Genomic DNA, 15725 nt, shown 5'->3' on the forward strand with positions numbered 1-15725 from the left:
ATTTCCAAAGGAGACCTGAACCCTGAGTCAGCACCTGGACCCCTGCAATCTTGCACTGCTCAGAGATTGGGGTGGGGGGGGCAACAATAAGAGCCGTAAAAAGCTTTTTGCACACATATCCTGGTCTGGTTGGGGGCAGGGCTGCAAGGTGTGCAGTTCAACAACCTGATGTTTGGGAGATGCAATCAACCAGTAAGCAAAGACATAAAAAGAAACATAGACTAAAAACTGCCATTTACAATAAATACATCTTTTTAGCAATGTTTTGTCATCACATTAATTCTGAAGGATCAACAATTTCTTTCTTGCAATTCCTGCCCTCCCCCTCCCCCAATGGAGCCTTATTTATATTACACTGTCAGCATTACAGAGCAATATAAACACTTCCCCTCCTTTTATTGCCTGCATCCCTTTATTTCCTTTAACTGAAATCACCTTAATAAAATAAAATATTTTTAAAAAGATTGGTCCCTGCCCCAAAGTGCTTACTTACGAAGAGCACGCATAAAGATTCAAAAGCTGACAGGCAGGATTTTCTGTTGACTGACAAGAAGCAAGCAAAGGCCTCGCAGGGATGGAAGGTGGCCGGCTGAAGCAAAATCTTTCCGGGGGGGCAGAGCTGGTGTTTGTTGCCTTTCAAATGATGCATTTGGGACCACAGATGTCTTGGACCACAGTAGCTGTTTTTGGGTTCCCAAATCACCTCAGGAGAAGCATAGTGCAACATACTTCCAATGATGAAAGGCTAGCATAAGCCGGAACATCCCTGTGTCCATGTTCATTACCAAGGCATCACGCAGAGTATTGCAATGGGCTCCCTGTCTCTTTCTACGGCAAAGAGATTTTCATAGGCCTCAACAACAGCAGGCTCATTGCTTTTAAAAAAAATATTGAGGCAAGGCAGAATTTGACATGATGTCATAAATGATGCCCCCTCCCCCCGATAAAATCCATACTCAGAGAGGATGGGTGGTGATGGGTTATCATAGCTTATAGTTACAACACTCTGAAATTAAAAAGAACTGGCAAAAGAGTATGTAAAAGGGCGGGCATCCTCTTGCCCTTCATTCTGGGAATGCTAATAGCGGCAAGCAATTCTTTATCAAAGGTGAGAGTTAAGAGCAGGTTCATGCTGCTTCTCCTGGTGAACTCAATGGAACTACATTTAGCTGTTGAGTGTGTGCCTTAAGCTGCTGGACACTGCAACAGCAAACCGGAAACTTACTTTTGTGTGTGTTAAGTCTCATTGAACTTGGAAGTTGGAAGAGGAGGAGTTTGGATTTGATATCCCGCTTTATCACTGCCCTAAGGAGTCTCAAAGCGGCTCACATTCTCCTTTCCCTTCCTCCCCCACAACAAGCACCCTGTGAGGTGAGTGGGGCTGAGAGACTTCAGAGAAGTGTGACTGGCCCAAGGTCACCCAGCAGCTGCATGTGGAGGAGCGGGGAAGCGAACCCGGTTCCCCAGATTACGAGTCCACTGCTCTTAACCACTACACCACACTGGCTCTTAAGGGCACACAAGGGCCATCTAGTCCAATTCCCTGCAATGCAGGAATTTCAGCGAAGCATCCATGAAATGATAGGTGGCCATCCAACCTCTGCTTAAAAGCTTCCAAGGAAGGCGAGTCTGCAATCGCCCAAAGGAGTCTGCTACACCCTCAAACAGCTCTTACTGTCAGAAGGTTCTTCCAGATGTATAGCTGGAATCTTCTTTCTTGTAACTTGAAGTCATTGGTTTGAGTCCTAGCCTCCAGAGCAGGAGAAAACAAGCTTATGCCATCTTCCATGTGACATTCTTTGAGATATTTGAAGATGGCTGTCATATCTCCTCATGAGCTGAACAGTCAACATCTGCTCAAGCAACTTGCCCAGGAGACGACAAGTGGCTTTAATGTCCCCTGATCATTCTGGTTACCCTTTGTAGTGCTACATTATCTTTTTTGAGATGTGATGATGAAATACTGTGCGCAGTTCTGGTTGTCAGAGTGTACAGTGTGGTTGCAGCACAGATTTATGTAAAGGTATTGTAATAACGGCAGTTTTCATTTTTATTCCTTTCTTTATTGTCTTTAGGATTGAAGTCACCTCTCTCATGCACTGGGGCAACATTTTCAACTGCAATTAAATGTGAGGGCAAATTAAGGCATACTGTTTATCTTTGAGACCATTTTGATTCTGGTGTGTAAGTTGGTGAATGAAAAACCAAATCTTGACAACGGCATTTCTATTGAACAAGAAATCATTACCTATGATGCCGTGTGGGCAGAGTTCCCATGAGGACTGTTGGAGGGGGTTGCCATGGGTGGTGAGGGGAAGCGGGAATGCGGGGGCCCAGCACCACCCTTCGGCCTTCTTCGGGGCGGCACAGGCATATACATTCCAGGGACCACACCAGTATTAAATCTGTCAGTAAAGTTTTAATTCATCATAAAGAAGTAAACTACATTGGTATATTTAAGACAAACACTTTGTTTTCTATGCACACTATCCACGGGACAGTCCCTTTTCCAAAATAACTACTTTTAACAGTCCCAGAAAAACACTTCAGAAAGTTTTCACATTAAATCAACTTTCTGTGCTTTCCCCTGTTCTTTAAATTCGTCTTAGAAGGAGAAAAAGAACCATTAAACCTGAAAACATTTACATTGCAAGCCACGTTCGAATGCATAAATTGGCATACAATAACCAATGTATCACAACCGTGTTTTACTTAGTTCACTTTTGTTTGTCAATAAAAGAATATAAAAATCTTGTTCAACAGAGTGTTAAGTGTATTAAAATAGATTTGTATAGTACTGCACAGTTTCTCCCGGAGTTGTGAAAATGGTTGAAGGGACCGTGTGCTGCCTAGTGCTGGGTGACCCCCCCAATCAATCAATAAAAAGCCAAATCCCTTGATTTATTGGCACCGTGTGATAGGCCATTGTGAGATGCTTCACCTGTGGAATGCAGCAATGGATTCTTGCTTCAGACCTACTTAAACACAGGGGCAACATTTAGAGAGGGCCAGTGGGCAGAGTACCCTACGCCCTTCTTTGAGGTTTTGACCACATGCAAATTATTTCTCAGGAGCACTTATATTTCTGGCCAAATAGCTGGTTCTACAAGCTGACTTACTATTGTCATATATATATTTGAAATGGGTCTGCGTCTTAGGTATGCATGCCAAAGGCACAAATCCATTTGTTTAAAACAAACAAACAAACAAGGCTGTGTTAGTATTGAGAAAGATGCTATAATTGTGAATTACTAAAAGTAATGCAACAAATGCTGTTAAAATACACTGCTGCTTTGTAATATAGGACTTCGAATCCTATACACCAGAGTTGGCTAATCCTTCGTGACCCGAGGGCCACATTTACTCATAGCCAATCCTTCAGGGGCCGCATGCCAGCTGTCAGTGTGGCCTCTTTGCAGTCCTACACACTTGCAGCCTCCCTCCTCAGTTAGTCCAAGCAGATCAGCTGAGGAAAGAGGCTGCTGCCCCCTCCCCGGGGAGGGGTTTTTGCATCCTCATCCATGTTGGGCTCTGCCCACCCCAGCGCACACACACTCCCTCTCTCAAAGTTCGTCACTGCTGAAAAAATTGGCAACATCTTTGGGGTGCAGAAAAACTGCCTTGGAGGCCAGATTAGGCCCCCCAAACCAGAGGTTACCACTTCTGCTTTGTAAATTTACCTGGGGAAAAGTACCATGGGAATCAATGGCACCAGCTTTTGAGTAGATATGTATACGATTGCATCCTGAATATTCAAGAGTGAATCCCCCAAGCCCTGGAATCCGATATGGTGCTCCTCATAGGGTTACAGAATGGGAAGGTTATGCTAAGGGGAAACTGGTTTGTCCACCACTAACTTCTGAGGTAGGCCTCAGGGCACCAGCAGAGGCCGCTTGGCCGGATGGGGCCGGACTGAGCTTGCTGCATCGGAAGACTAGCTAGAGGGGAGGGGGAATAAAGCAGATTCTCCAGTATTTTCTCAGGCTAGTGCTAAACATGTCACATGTGGTGAAAATCAACAAACAATATAAAAAGAAAACGTTTTCCAAAAAGCAACCGATTACGTAGAATGTGACAGCCCACCCCTCCCCCGCAGCTCCTGATACATCCAATAAATGAAACAACCCCTTGAGGCAGTTTATTTCCTGTACTATTTAGCAGATACTTCTGCAAGTGAAATAAAACAAAATAAAGAATAATCATTTTTCACATTCCCTATTTTACAATAAAAATGCAGTACAAAAGTGTAAAGTTTTTTGGCATATCATTTGTACTGTCTTGACAGGAAAAAAAAAGCAGCAGCAAAAAAGATTATTTGCTTTCTTTCTTTCTTTTAAAAAAAATCTGACCCCGTCCCCGCTCAAAATAATAATAATAAAGATCCAACCTGCTGAAGATATTTGTCACTATTATGGTTTATGCTAAACCTTGCACAAAAAACTCCATGAGAAAAATACATCAATAGCAAAATAAGTTGAAAGGTCCTGCAAAATTAAGGGGTTTTACAGGCATACCTCTTTAAATACTTCAGAACGCATATACAAGAAGCATCAGCATGAAAATACTTCAATATTTCACTAGAAATGCTAATTTCATACATTTTTATTTAAATATCTGTAATTCTCAACTATAATACTGAAAAAATGATTTGATTTTGAAGGCTCTGTGAGTGTCCCACAAATGCAATTCTTCTCAAATAGCCCCTTGTCCAGTTCAACCTGAATCAATGTGGCAGACCTTCTTCATTTAAAAAAAAAATCAGGAATCCATGTTGATTTCCAAGCTATTCCATTTTTCACTGTCACCAATTAACCATTCCTGCACCCCGCTACCAACTACCTGCAATCTAGCTAACTATCTCTTTGCTTTTAAAACTATTTTCCCTTCAAAATGAGAACTTTTTAAAGTCCACCTTCCCTCCCCAAGGATGCTCCATTCCATTCCACCACCGCACTCCCCTCATTGGCCAACATATGCCGCTTCATTTTCCTTATCCATTAAATACTTTAAGGCCAATGCAACAAAAGAAAGAAAGAATATCCTAAGTACAGAATATCTCAGCAATAGAAAACTGCAGCAGGTTCTGCTTTGTAGAAAGTTGCCATGACACCAACGAAGTCAACTGAGTGGTTCACCCAACATCCTGGTGTAATAAAAATTGACAGCAAAGTCTTTCCGTTCCCCCGCCTCCCCTCAAGTCTCCTTCTCGATGCAGTTGCAGTGTCTCCACAGCTATTGTGTTTGCATCTATCTAAAGTTCACCTTTTGTTTTCTTTCAAAAAAGAAAAACCAGGTTTCCAGGCAGCCCCTGTCAGTTGTTCCCCTGTGTCGGCTGCAAGGCTTTGTGAACGGCGGCAGCTGAGGCAGAAGTCGGTTTGATCCAGGGGACGGTTAGCAGGGAGGAGGTGGTGGTGGTTGTCATGGTAACCTGAATCATCTGCTCATTCTGTATCAGTCTAATGAGAGTTTTGAGGCGTTCCAGCGATGATTGAACCCCTTTCTGCTGGGCCAATAGGCTGTTTTTTCGCTCTAAGCACTTCTGTCAAAGGCGGAAAGAAAGAGTAAGAACACATTCCATTGGGTGTCAAAACACTCTCCCCGCAAACACGCTTTTGTGTGGGCAAGATCAAATAAATGAGTTGCACCGTGGCCCCCCTTGAAGCATCCTGTCGGAATCGCAAGCCGGGGGGCTTGAAGGGCAGAGCTTAAGGACACATTCGCCCCTCCCCAGCCCTGCCTGAATGCATGCTTCGGTTGATTGAAGAGGGGGATTCCAGTCAAAGCCACTCTCTAATCTGAATTAATGCACAATCTACAAAGATGTATGATTTTATTTATTTCCACTGGCTGGAATCCAAAGACCCGCACTATTAATTCTACATGCCCAAAGGGATTTCTCAAAAGGCCCATTCTCTTGCCCACTACGCCCAACACCGGATGACAAATCACTTCTGAAAGCGAAGAGACCTTCCGAAGCAGTTAAGGATATGGCATGGAGACTTGCTCTTCTAAGGGTTGGGCGGGGGGAAATATCACATTACAACATTTTATACTGAAGTATAAAATGAAAGATAACTTATTCAAGGAAGGTTGTGGAAGATTGTGCCTTCAGTCTGGATAGGCTGAACAGATGATGTTGGTTTACATACAAATGGAATTTATTTAATATAGTCTTTGGCATGAATATTTTTTGACCCTTAAGGAGGAGGAGAGTATTTTTAGCAAGTGAAATGGACATGACACCCTCATACGAAAATACGTGCATGTAATTGACAAACATATTCCTCCTGTTATTAGATCCAGTCAGAAATATCCTCCGTTTAAACTTTATTTAGTTTAACACTGGTTACAGTGTGCATGCTCTTGGATGCATCGACAGAAATTCTTATCTTGCATCACTTTCACATGTTATATGAGCACAAAAGTAGTATCAGTGAAAATGGGATTTATCTGCATGCATTCACTTTGAATATAAAACAGGCATCCCCTCTTAACACTAAGGCAAATATCCAGGCACAATCTCCCACAAGCTTCCTTGAATAAGTTATCTTTCATTTTATACTTTAATATAAAATTTTGCAATGTAATATTTCACACTGCAAAGTGCAGGGCCCATTACCTCTCGGTCTCTATGTGTCCCACTTAATTCAATTGCTTTTTAATTTAATTCTCCATTTTATTGGATCTATGCTCTCAATTGCTCCATTTTAATTTAATGAAAACCTCAGGAACCAAGCCATTTTGTAGTATAATATTTTTGATTGCTCTCATCAGTTGAGGTCTTTATGTGGAATTGCATTGCTGCAGTCAACAGCCAAAACTTCTATCTGAACAATGAAGTATGCATCCTTTTCATTTTCTAATTCTACTCTCTACCTAACATAACACAGTCGCACATACAGAGAAATCTATTGAGTCTTCAGCCCATGCCGTTATGGACTCGGGCATGTACATGGTTGTATTACTAAGTCTGCACAGTTAAAGGGAACACACCCACTAAGTTGCCTTCTAATAAATTATTACTTTGCCTCCCATTTTCTTTTAAATTTCATGAAAAATTGATGGGTGTCCCTCCTGAATGAGAGCAGCAGTTAAACAAAATGTGACTAGCTTCAGATGCAAATGCTACTTCTAAGTTTCAAAATAAATGTAATAAATATAGACACACACCAGATGATCAAACCTCATACGTTGCTCACTGGTCTTCTGAATTGTGGGGTGCACCCATGCTATAAATGTAGGCCTTCTAAATTCCCATTGGAGCAAGAACAACAACTCCAGTATTAGGGCTGATCTATCTTAAAGCATGTTTGCTGTTATTGTAGAAATTTAGAAATTTAGGATGAGGAAGTGAAATCAGTAATGATTAAGTGGGCACAAGATGTTGGTCAAAATATAATGCTAGCTGACTGGGAATGGTTATGGACCACTGGTATGAAATTTACGGCATGTAATGCCTTAAGAGAGAACATTATGAAAATGATATACAGATGGTACATGACACCAGCCAAACTAGCAAAAATCTATCACTTGCCCGACAACAAATGTTGGAAATGCAAAGAAACTGAAGGTACATTTTTTCACCTTTGGTGGACGTGCCCAAGGATTAAGATCTTCTGGGAGATGATCTATAATGAACTCAAAAAAGTGGTTAAATACACATTTCCGAAGAAACCAGAGGCCTTTCTCCTGGGCATGGTCAACCAACAGGTACACACGAAGGATAGGGCATTTTTTATGTACGCTACAACAGCAGCAAGAATACTCATCGCACAGTATTGGAAGACACAAGAATTACCCACGCTGGAAGAATGGCAGATGAAAGTCATTGATTATATGGAATCCGCAGAAATGACTGGCAGAATCAGAGACCAGGGAGAAGAGACGGTGAAGGAAGATTGGAGGAAGTTTAAAGACTATTTACAGAAATACTATAAGATTAATGAATGTTAGAACGACATCAGATTGAATGTAAAAGGTTATTGGTTAAAAATCTTAAAAATTAAATGACTCAATATTTTAAGCTATAAGGATCAAATAAGCTAAATTAGGATATACAAACTAAGACAAGAACTTAAATAAGACAGAGGGAAGGGATTTGTTGTTTAATTGTATGATTTGGAATACAGGGTTGGGAGGTTAGGGGAAGTCGGAGAAATAAGTTAATGCAAGGCTACTATGAAGACAAAATTGTTTTTATTTTTGTTGTTTTTGGTGTTTTATGTTTGTGTAACTGTGCTTTTTTTGTTTTTTCTGTTGTTTATTGTATGTTGTTTTTAATTTTCATGTAAAACTTAATAAAATATTTGTAAAAAAAAAAGAAATTTAGCGTTTTCCTAATCTGTGTTATTCGTAATTAATTATCTGCAAGAATCCGCAACACTGAAGTCCCCTTTGTAATACTGCTTAGCTTCTTTATTTTGCAACGTGCTTTGTGCTCTTTGAAAATCTGTGCGAAAGTCACAATCGCCCCCCCACACTACTTCTCCCTCATGTTCATGGGCAAATATTTAAACATGTTATTAAAAGTGTTGTAGAATATGGTTTGCTGAATGTATAGCATTTGGGATTAAGGTTCCAGTGACCACTGGAGTAACAGAGAACAAACAATGAAGATGGGAGGAGGAAGAAAAGACCTCAGGTCTACCTTCCAAAGAACAAGGATTTATTTACACCACAATCCTATGCAGTTTAACTGTAAAGTGTCGCTGAGTTCCACAGGACTTACTCTCACATAAGTTCACATAGGACCGCAGCCTTAGGCTGTAAACCAGTGCAAAGCTCATGTTTCAGAGAAAGTCACTAGGATGCAAAAGTTCCAGATCAGAGAATCTGCCAATGATCCTGTGGCATAAGGACTTCCTTGATGGTGGACTAGCACAGCTGCTGCACTACTACACCTTCCTACTAGCCTACTAGCCAACACAGCTGGATTTAGCCAACTGGGGCTGCTTACTCACAAGAAGAAAGTAGCCACAATCCACCATATATGTCCACAGAAATTAGTGGGCTTAAGATTCAGGTAGGTAGCCGTGTTAGTCTGATGCAGTTGAAATATATTAAAAAATTGTCCAGTAGCACCTTAGAGACCAACTAAGTTTGGTATAAGCTTTCGTGTGCATGCACGAAAAGGTAGTCGGGCTTACGTCCAACTACCTGTGCCTGATTGCGAAGTTCTCTTTACTCTCTGTGGAACAAGGATAGGGAAGCCTCCCGGAGCTCCCCACCTGCCCCACACCTGATGCCAGCTATGGGGAAGGTAAAGACAGAGCTTGGGCAAAAGGGGGCTTTTCAGGTACCACTGATGCGCTGCTTGTTGGTGCTTGGGAAGGGCCAATCATGGAGCTTTGCCAGCCTTGTACCCAGCTCTCCCTGGGCACTGAGCACAAGCCTTACAAATCAGCTGATGGTCAGCACTCGCAAAGCACCCCACACATCTTCCGCCTGTGCAGTCCGATTTCAAACCACACAGGCGAAATAAATAGCACCTGATGCCGCTGTGATGCCATGTGACTTAAGAGGTGAGAGGCCCCGCCCCTCTGTCACACACCCATAGGTCAAGTTTAAGGAGGTAAGGTTTCAGTGACCTGCAGTCCAGAAATTTAAAGAAACATTCAGATTTGTCCACTTGTGCTAATTTCTCTTGATTTCAAAAGTAGCAAGTGCCTGGGCAATTTTTCAGGATAAGCCATAAGCCAGAAACGATACCTTCATTGCATTATTGAGAAAGTGTTCTTTTTCCTCTAGCTTCCTGCGTTCTCCCCTCAGTTCACTGCTTCTCTTTAATAACTTCCTCTTCTCCTCTTCTTTGACTGTGAAGCAAAGGCAAGAAAGCAGGCAATGAATGGCTGTTAAGATGAAAAATGCAACAGAGGAGTGTAAGAGATGCCTTGGGGAGGGCCCCTTTCGACCCACCTAGTGAAGAGGCATTTGGTGATACTGTCAAATACATTAAGCTGACAAACAAGCGCACACAGTGCTAACAACTCAGTCTGAAGGAGGTACAGTAAAAACAACAAAAGTCACAGGACACAAGTAAAATATTCATAATGGGTGGTGGTGGATGTGCATATTTTACACTGGGCTCAAGGACTCAAGGGGTTTTCATGTGCTAAGGACAAAAAGCAAAGTCATCAATGAACAGAAAGCACCCACCTAATTAGAATGCCGTTGCATGAATGGGCTCGCAGACGGCCTCAATTCACTGTGATCTTCTCTCTTTCAAGGAGAAAGGTTATAGTGGGAATTCCCCCCTCTGACCCACAACCAAAAAGCGGTATTTGTCTCCTATGTGAAACACACACACACACACACACACACACACACACACCCCTAGTCCACCTCCGAGTTTGTGAACTCTCAATTCAGATGTGTTAGAACAGTAATTGGGAAACCCTTCCATCAGACAAGTACAGATGTGCTCGGATGATGCTTTATTTCCGAGACCTTTGCAATCCACCCCCTGAGGCGACTCCATTTTGAAGTTGCTGACACTTGAGAAACCATTACTTATAATCAATTGCTACAGTTCATACCTGTTTTATGAGTAACGTAGGACTGAACAATCGCCAGAGTTCCAGCCCATGGCACATTTTCATCTTTCTTTAACACCTACAATTTCAGGAAATAACGGATTCAAACAAGTCAAGGGCACACTTATGTTATAATGCATACAATCGTTTAGAATTGCCACCCTCCAATTTATTCCTCAAAAGCTGATTATATCAGGACTATGTAATAGCTCCGTAAGAGTAGTTAGTTTGCTGATTTGTAAAATGAAAAGCATGGAAATATATTTAGAAATTATATTTTGCCTTTCCACAAAGAGAGAACAAAACTCTCTGTCAAGGTAAGTCTAGCAAATGTCATCTGTAATACAACCAGACTGGTTCACCTCGCCAAATTTCTTCACATGCTCACATATGCAGTCACAAAATGATACAAACAGAAGGTTGCATGAACTGATCAGCAAATGTAGGGAATTTATATGATTGAATATGCAGTTTCTTTAGCATCCATGATCACTGAAGATGGCTTAACCCTCTACTGATAGCCAAGTGGACCATGACAGTGCTGGAAAAAATGCATTAAAGGTTCATGTGAGTCTTCCAAAACTTCATGTTTATGTCTTCCTCAACCACGATGAATTACTATGTGGGATTGCAGTCCCCTCATCACAAATCCAGGAAAAAACTGATTCTTCCAGTCTCACAGCTTTTGGGGTCCATCCCCCCTCATGAGGTGCTGGGGATCAAATGCAGTTAATTGTGTTAATTGTACTTTATGTCTAGAGTAGAACCTGCTCTATCTTTAAAGGAGAGTAAGTGCTGAGCTGTCGGCACTGCTTTATACTGTAGGCTATTACTGACACTCTCTTTGCAGTTACAGTCATACCTCGGGTTAAAGACGCTTCAGGTTAAATCTTTTCAGGTTGTGTCTCGCGGCGACCAGGAAGTAACGGAAAGGGTTACTTCTGGGTTTTGCCACTTGCGCATACGCTCCAAATGATGTCACATGCATGAGCAGAAGCGGTGAATTGTGACCCGCGAACATGCAGGCGTGGGTTGCATTCTGCTCAGGATGCGAACGGGGCTCCAGAACGGATCCCGTTCGCATCCAGAGGTCCCACTGTATACTGTATAAATAAAAGAGAAAATTATCAGTGGAGGCATTATTTTTAACTTGCAAGTGGTGTTGTGCTTAATATCAATACAGTGGTACCTCGGGTTAAGAACTTAATTTGTTCTGGAGGTCCGTTCTTAACCTGAAACTGTTCTTAACCTGAGGAACCACTTTAGCTAACAGGGCCTTCTGCTGCCGCCACATGATTTCTGTTCTCAACCTGAAGCAAAGTTCTTAACCCAAGGTACTATTTATGGGTTAGTGGAGTCTGTAACCTGAAGCGTATGTAACCTGAGGTACCACTTTATTAATACTAATGGTGCTGGTTATAGCTTTCTTGGGTATATTAGACTGGTAACAGTGAATTTTTCTATGAATGGGGGGCTAAGTTTGTCCTACTATGGATAGGATATCATTACGAAGCTAATGTTAAGTCACTCAAAAATTTCATTGGAAGAGACTTAAGCATGTGCTTAAAGTTCTCCCATTGAAATCAACGTACCATAAAGATGGTGGGTTATTTGATATTGAGTTGCACTGACTACACAATAGACCATATTTCTGGAAGTTCTTCTAGGAGATGAGCAGCCTGGGATTTCTCAGGTGATTAGATTTAGACATTATCTCTCCTCTTACCCTGAATACTCAAAAGTGAATGATTTAAACTTTGCTGTGCAAAAATTACTTCAATGGGATATTTACAGAACAGGGAGCAATAGTGAATTTACTGTGTAGCCTTAGGCAAATCAGTACTAATGGACTTAGGATATTTTACAAAATGAATAAGGTATGGAGGATATTTTACCAACTAAAAGGACTGAATCCAGCATAGTTACTCAATTTAAAAATCAATATAAAAAGTAAGTGATATTTAAGTTCCATTACTTTTAGTGGGACTTGGTGAAGACTAATTTCAGCTGCACTGGTGGTCAACCTTTACAGAGCTCATCAAATTTATATCTGTACACAACTCAACTCCCAGATCTGGTTTGGACAGTTGCAGTGTAAAGGCGCATCTCACCTTTTCTTGGCACTTAGGACAGACCCAGACCCCTTTGGGGACAGTCTTCAAGGGAGGGTCCAAGCAGTTGAGGTGATAGGCTCTGGGGCATGTTCCACAGGATTGCAAATTGGCACCGCGCTTACATGCTGAACAATATTCACCATGGCTGACCTCATTCTGCGAAACACAAAAGCACAAGGAGGCAGGTTGTTCAGCTGATCTACAGAAGGAGCTCTCCACAAGCAGACTGTGGCCATATAAACTCACCACTTTGCCAAACAAGTCCAATTAAATAGATGAAAATGAGACCTTAGTATATTTGTAGCACTCCTACTTCATATCAATGATCAAAGCCTGACAGCACCAACCCAACTATTACACATTGTTCCTGAGCATGAAAATCTTGGAGACAGGAGCCATCATTCTAAACAGAAGGGAAATAATTATTTTGAAGAGATTTGTTTCTATGGTGATGAACTGATTTTGCTAAAGATATGTCTTCAGTGGCTCTTGGCTTATGGTGGACATACTGTCAGCATGTTAACTTGCCTGTGTTATGAAGGTTGTCAACATCACACATAATCTATATAGGATTGTAGGTACAGTGCTGTGGAAGAATCTGTGATTGTGAAAAACATAACTGTGTGATCCTGGAAGCATCATTTAGCTTGATAGATGGGATCCTGAAATCTAAGGTTAGCATTCTCCGATTTGCTGTCTGTTTGTTTTCCATGTGTGATCACTAGACTGCGGTGGTGAATCTTCAGGCTGTTCAGGAGTATACCATGGCCAATGATATCAGAAGAATTCAAGAATCTGGAGTAAGGTTGCACTGTCCTGTCCACCTCTCTGCAATTGTTATCCATTAGGAAGACCAAGGCTGACTCAGTTCCATGGCCAGGCCTAAACCCAGAATGGAATGGCTCCAAATAATCTGTGTCATCCAAGAATGCTTGCATCTGCTCCATCACAACCCTTTCCACCACCTTTCCCAAAAAGGGGGTATTTGTGACTGGTCAATAGTTGTTCCTGCCAAAGGGGTCTTTCGGCTGTTTCAAGGGAGCAGGGACAAATCAGTCAGACCCCCTCTGCTAGATTTAATAAGCGAGGAGAGACAAGTAATGGAACCTGGGAGATTCTGCATAGAGATCAAAACAAAATGTTGTTCTTTGCAGTGGACAGAGGACATGTGAACCTGAGTATTGTTCCTCCAGTCATTTCTCTGACCATTGCATTGCCTGCATTTTTGGCAAAACTACCCTGGACTGCAGTGGGGCAGTGACAATAGTACTTACAAATGTACACTCTAGTATGTGACAACTGAAAAGGCCCAGGGTGACAGACAACAACACAATACTTTTTTTTTTAAAAAAAGCTTAAACGAAGACCCAGTTCCCTCGCAATATACAAGGTGTGGTAAAACATACCTGCCAAGATGGATCCTCATTGGCTAGCATTATGAAAGAAGGGCAGAACACAGGTTAGGAGCAGTGGGCTTAGATCCCCAGCTTGGTGGGATTTTAGGTAGGCTATGATAAAAGAATACTGTGTATGAGCAGAAGGTTTTAATCAGTCAGGCTATGTCTGTCCAAGTGACCCTACATGCATTCCCCCCTTTTTAGGTTATCCTTATACTACGCTTTTTGCATTCCCTCTTCATGTATGCTTCCTCTTCTCAGGATTGTGGCACTTTTTGTTTGTTCACAATGAATGTGTGAAATTGAACTCACATGCCCATAGACACAAATAACTGAAGTGATGCATGCAAGACATTCACATGGCCAGGGCTGCGCAAGATCAGAGATAACCCTCTCCCTGAAAGAGCTTAGCAAGAGAAATTAGAGATGTCAGTAAAGATGAGTGGCTATATGCAGTCGCCTTCCAATCAAATGAAAAAGGATTTGGTAATGGAGGAGAAGGAGAAGGAGAAGGAGAAGAAGAAGGACTATACAGACATTTGCCCAGCCTATTCCCAAGTAGGTTAGCAGCACCTTAATGAGGTACTAACATTTGCTCTAAGGAAACATCTAAGGCAGGGATAACCAGAAGTGCAATGAAAGTGCTTCATTAATGAGAAACCTCCCACTGCTGGAATGTAAAGCTACCAATGCTTTAAATGTTAGTTCCGTCTTTCATAGCAACCCTTGTGTGAGCTAGAAACAATCAGGATGGGGATAACTTCCCTGAACACATGACCTGCAGCTGATCAATATTCTGATTTCGGGAGAAGATCATCTGCAAAAAATATTAGTATGGAAGTGCCCCGAGAAACTAGAAATATTAAAAAGGTAAAGGTAAAGGATCCCTGACAGGTAAGTCCAGTTGTTAACGACTCTGGGGTTGCGGCGCTTATCTCGCTTTACTGGCCGAGGGAGCCAGCGTTTGTCCACAGACAGTTTTTCCGGGTCATGTAGCAAGCATGACTAAGCTGCTTCTGGCGAAACCAGAGCAGTGCATGGGAAAGCCGTTTACCTTCCCACCGGAGTGGTACCTATTTATCTACTTGCACTTTGATGTGCTTTCAAACTGCTAGGTTGGCAGGAGCAGGAGCAGGGACCGAGAAACGGGAGCTCACCCCATCGCGGGGATTCGAACCGCTGACCTTCCGATCGGCAAGCCCAAGGCTCAGTGGTTTAGACCACAGTGCCACCCACGTCCCATTACCACAACCCGCGTCCCATTACCACAATATTAATCTGGGGCAAAAATGGGAATGAAGTGCAGACTATACTAGCATTGTGTACATATTTTCAGTGGCTGAATAGAAAAACTGAGTTTATCCTGCAAATTAGCAAGAAAGAGGTAAATAGTAATTTGCTATTTAGTGCTGCACAATGCTCAAAGATTGTGCTGGTCTAGGTACTCCAGTATGCTGCTGCTGTTGTTAATACCATGGGCACAGTGCATGCTTTGCATACATAGAATCTTGGGTTCAATTTTCACGAGTTTGCTAAAAGGGTTTCAGGTAGCAGAGATTGGGAAAATTTCTACCTAAGACTACGCAGTGCTGCCTCCAGTCAAGAGCGCACAGAATTGGGGTAGATAGACCAAAGCAGTGGCACATACATTTTCATCAGTGTTGGTAGCCAGCCATAATTTT

General features: G+C 42.1%; 1 protein-coding gene across 4 annotated transcripts in view; it reads right to left on the minus strand.

Annotated features, from left to right (window-relative positions):
* Positions 1 to 2399: 2399 nt before the first annotated feature.
* Positions 2400 to 15725, minus strand: part of PHF21B (PHD finger protein 21B) — a 184369-nt gene continuing 171043 nt past the window's right edge. For all 4 annotated transcript variants that reach the window (XM_083440792.1, XM_083440794.1, XM_083440793.1 and 1 more), the window contains 5 exons: positions 14053 to 14075; positions 12644 to 12802; positions 10536 to 10611; positions 9709 to 9812; positions 2400 to 5539 (listed from right to left, as the gene is read on the minus strand). In XM_083440792.1, coding sequence (XP_083296918.1) covers positions 5312 to 5539; positions 9709 to 9812; positions 10536 to 10611; positions 12644 to 12802; positions 14053 to 14075 — 590 coding nt within the window. In that variant the 3' untranslated portion in view covers positions 2400 to 5311. The remainder of the gene's footprint in view (positions 5540 to 9708; positions 9813 to 10535; positions 10612 to 12643; positions 12803 to 14052; positions 14076 to 15725) is intronic.

This window comes from Podarcis tiliguerta (genome assembly GCF_965153285.1).
Source record: "Podarcis tiliguerta genome assembly, chromosome: 5".
Lineage (NCBI taxonomy): Eukaryota > Metazoa > Chordata > Lepidosauria > Squamata > Lacertidae > Podarcis > Podarcis tiliguerta.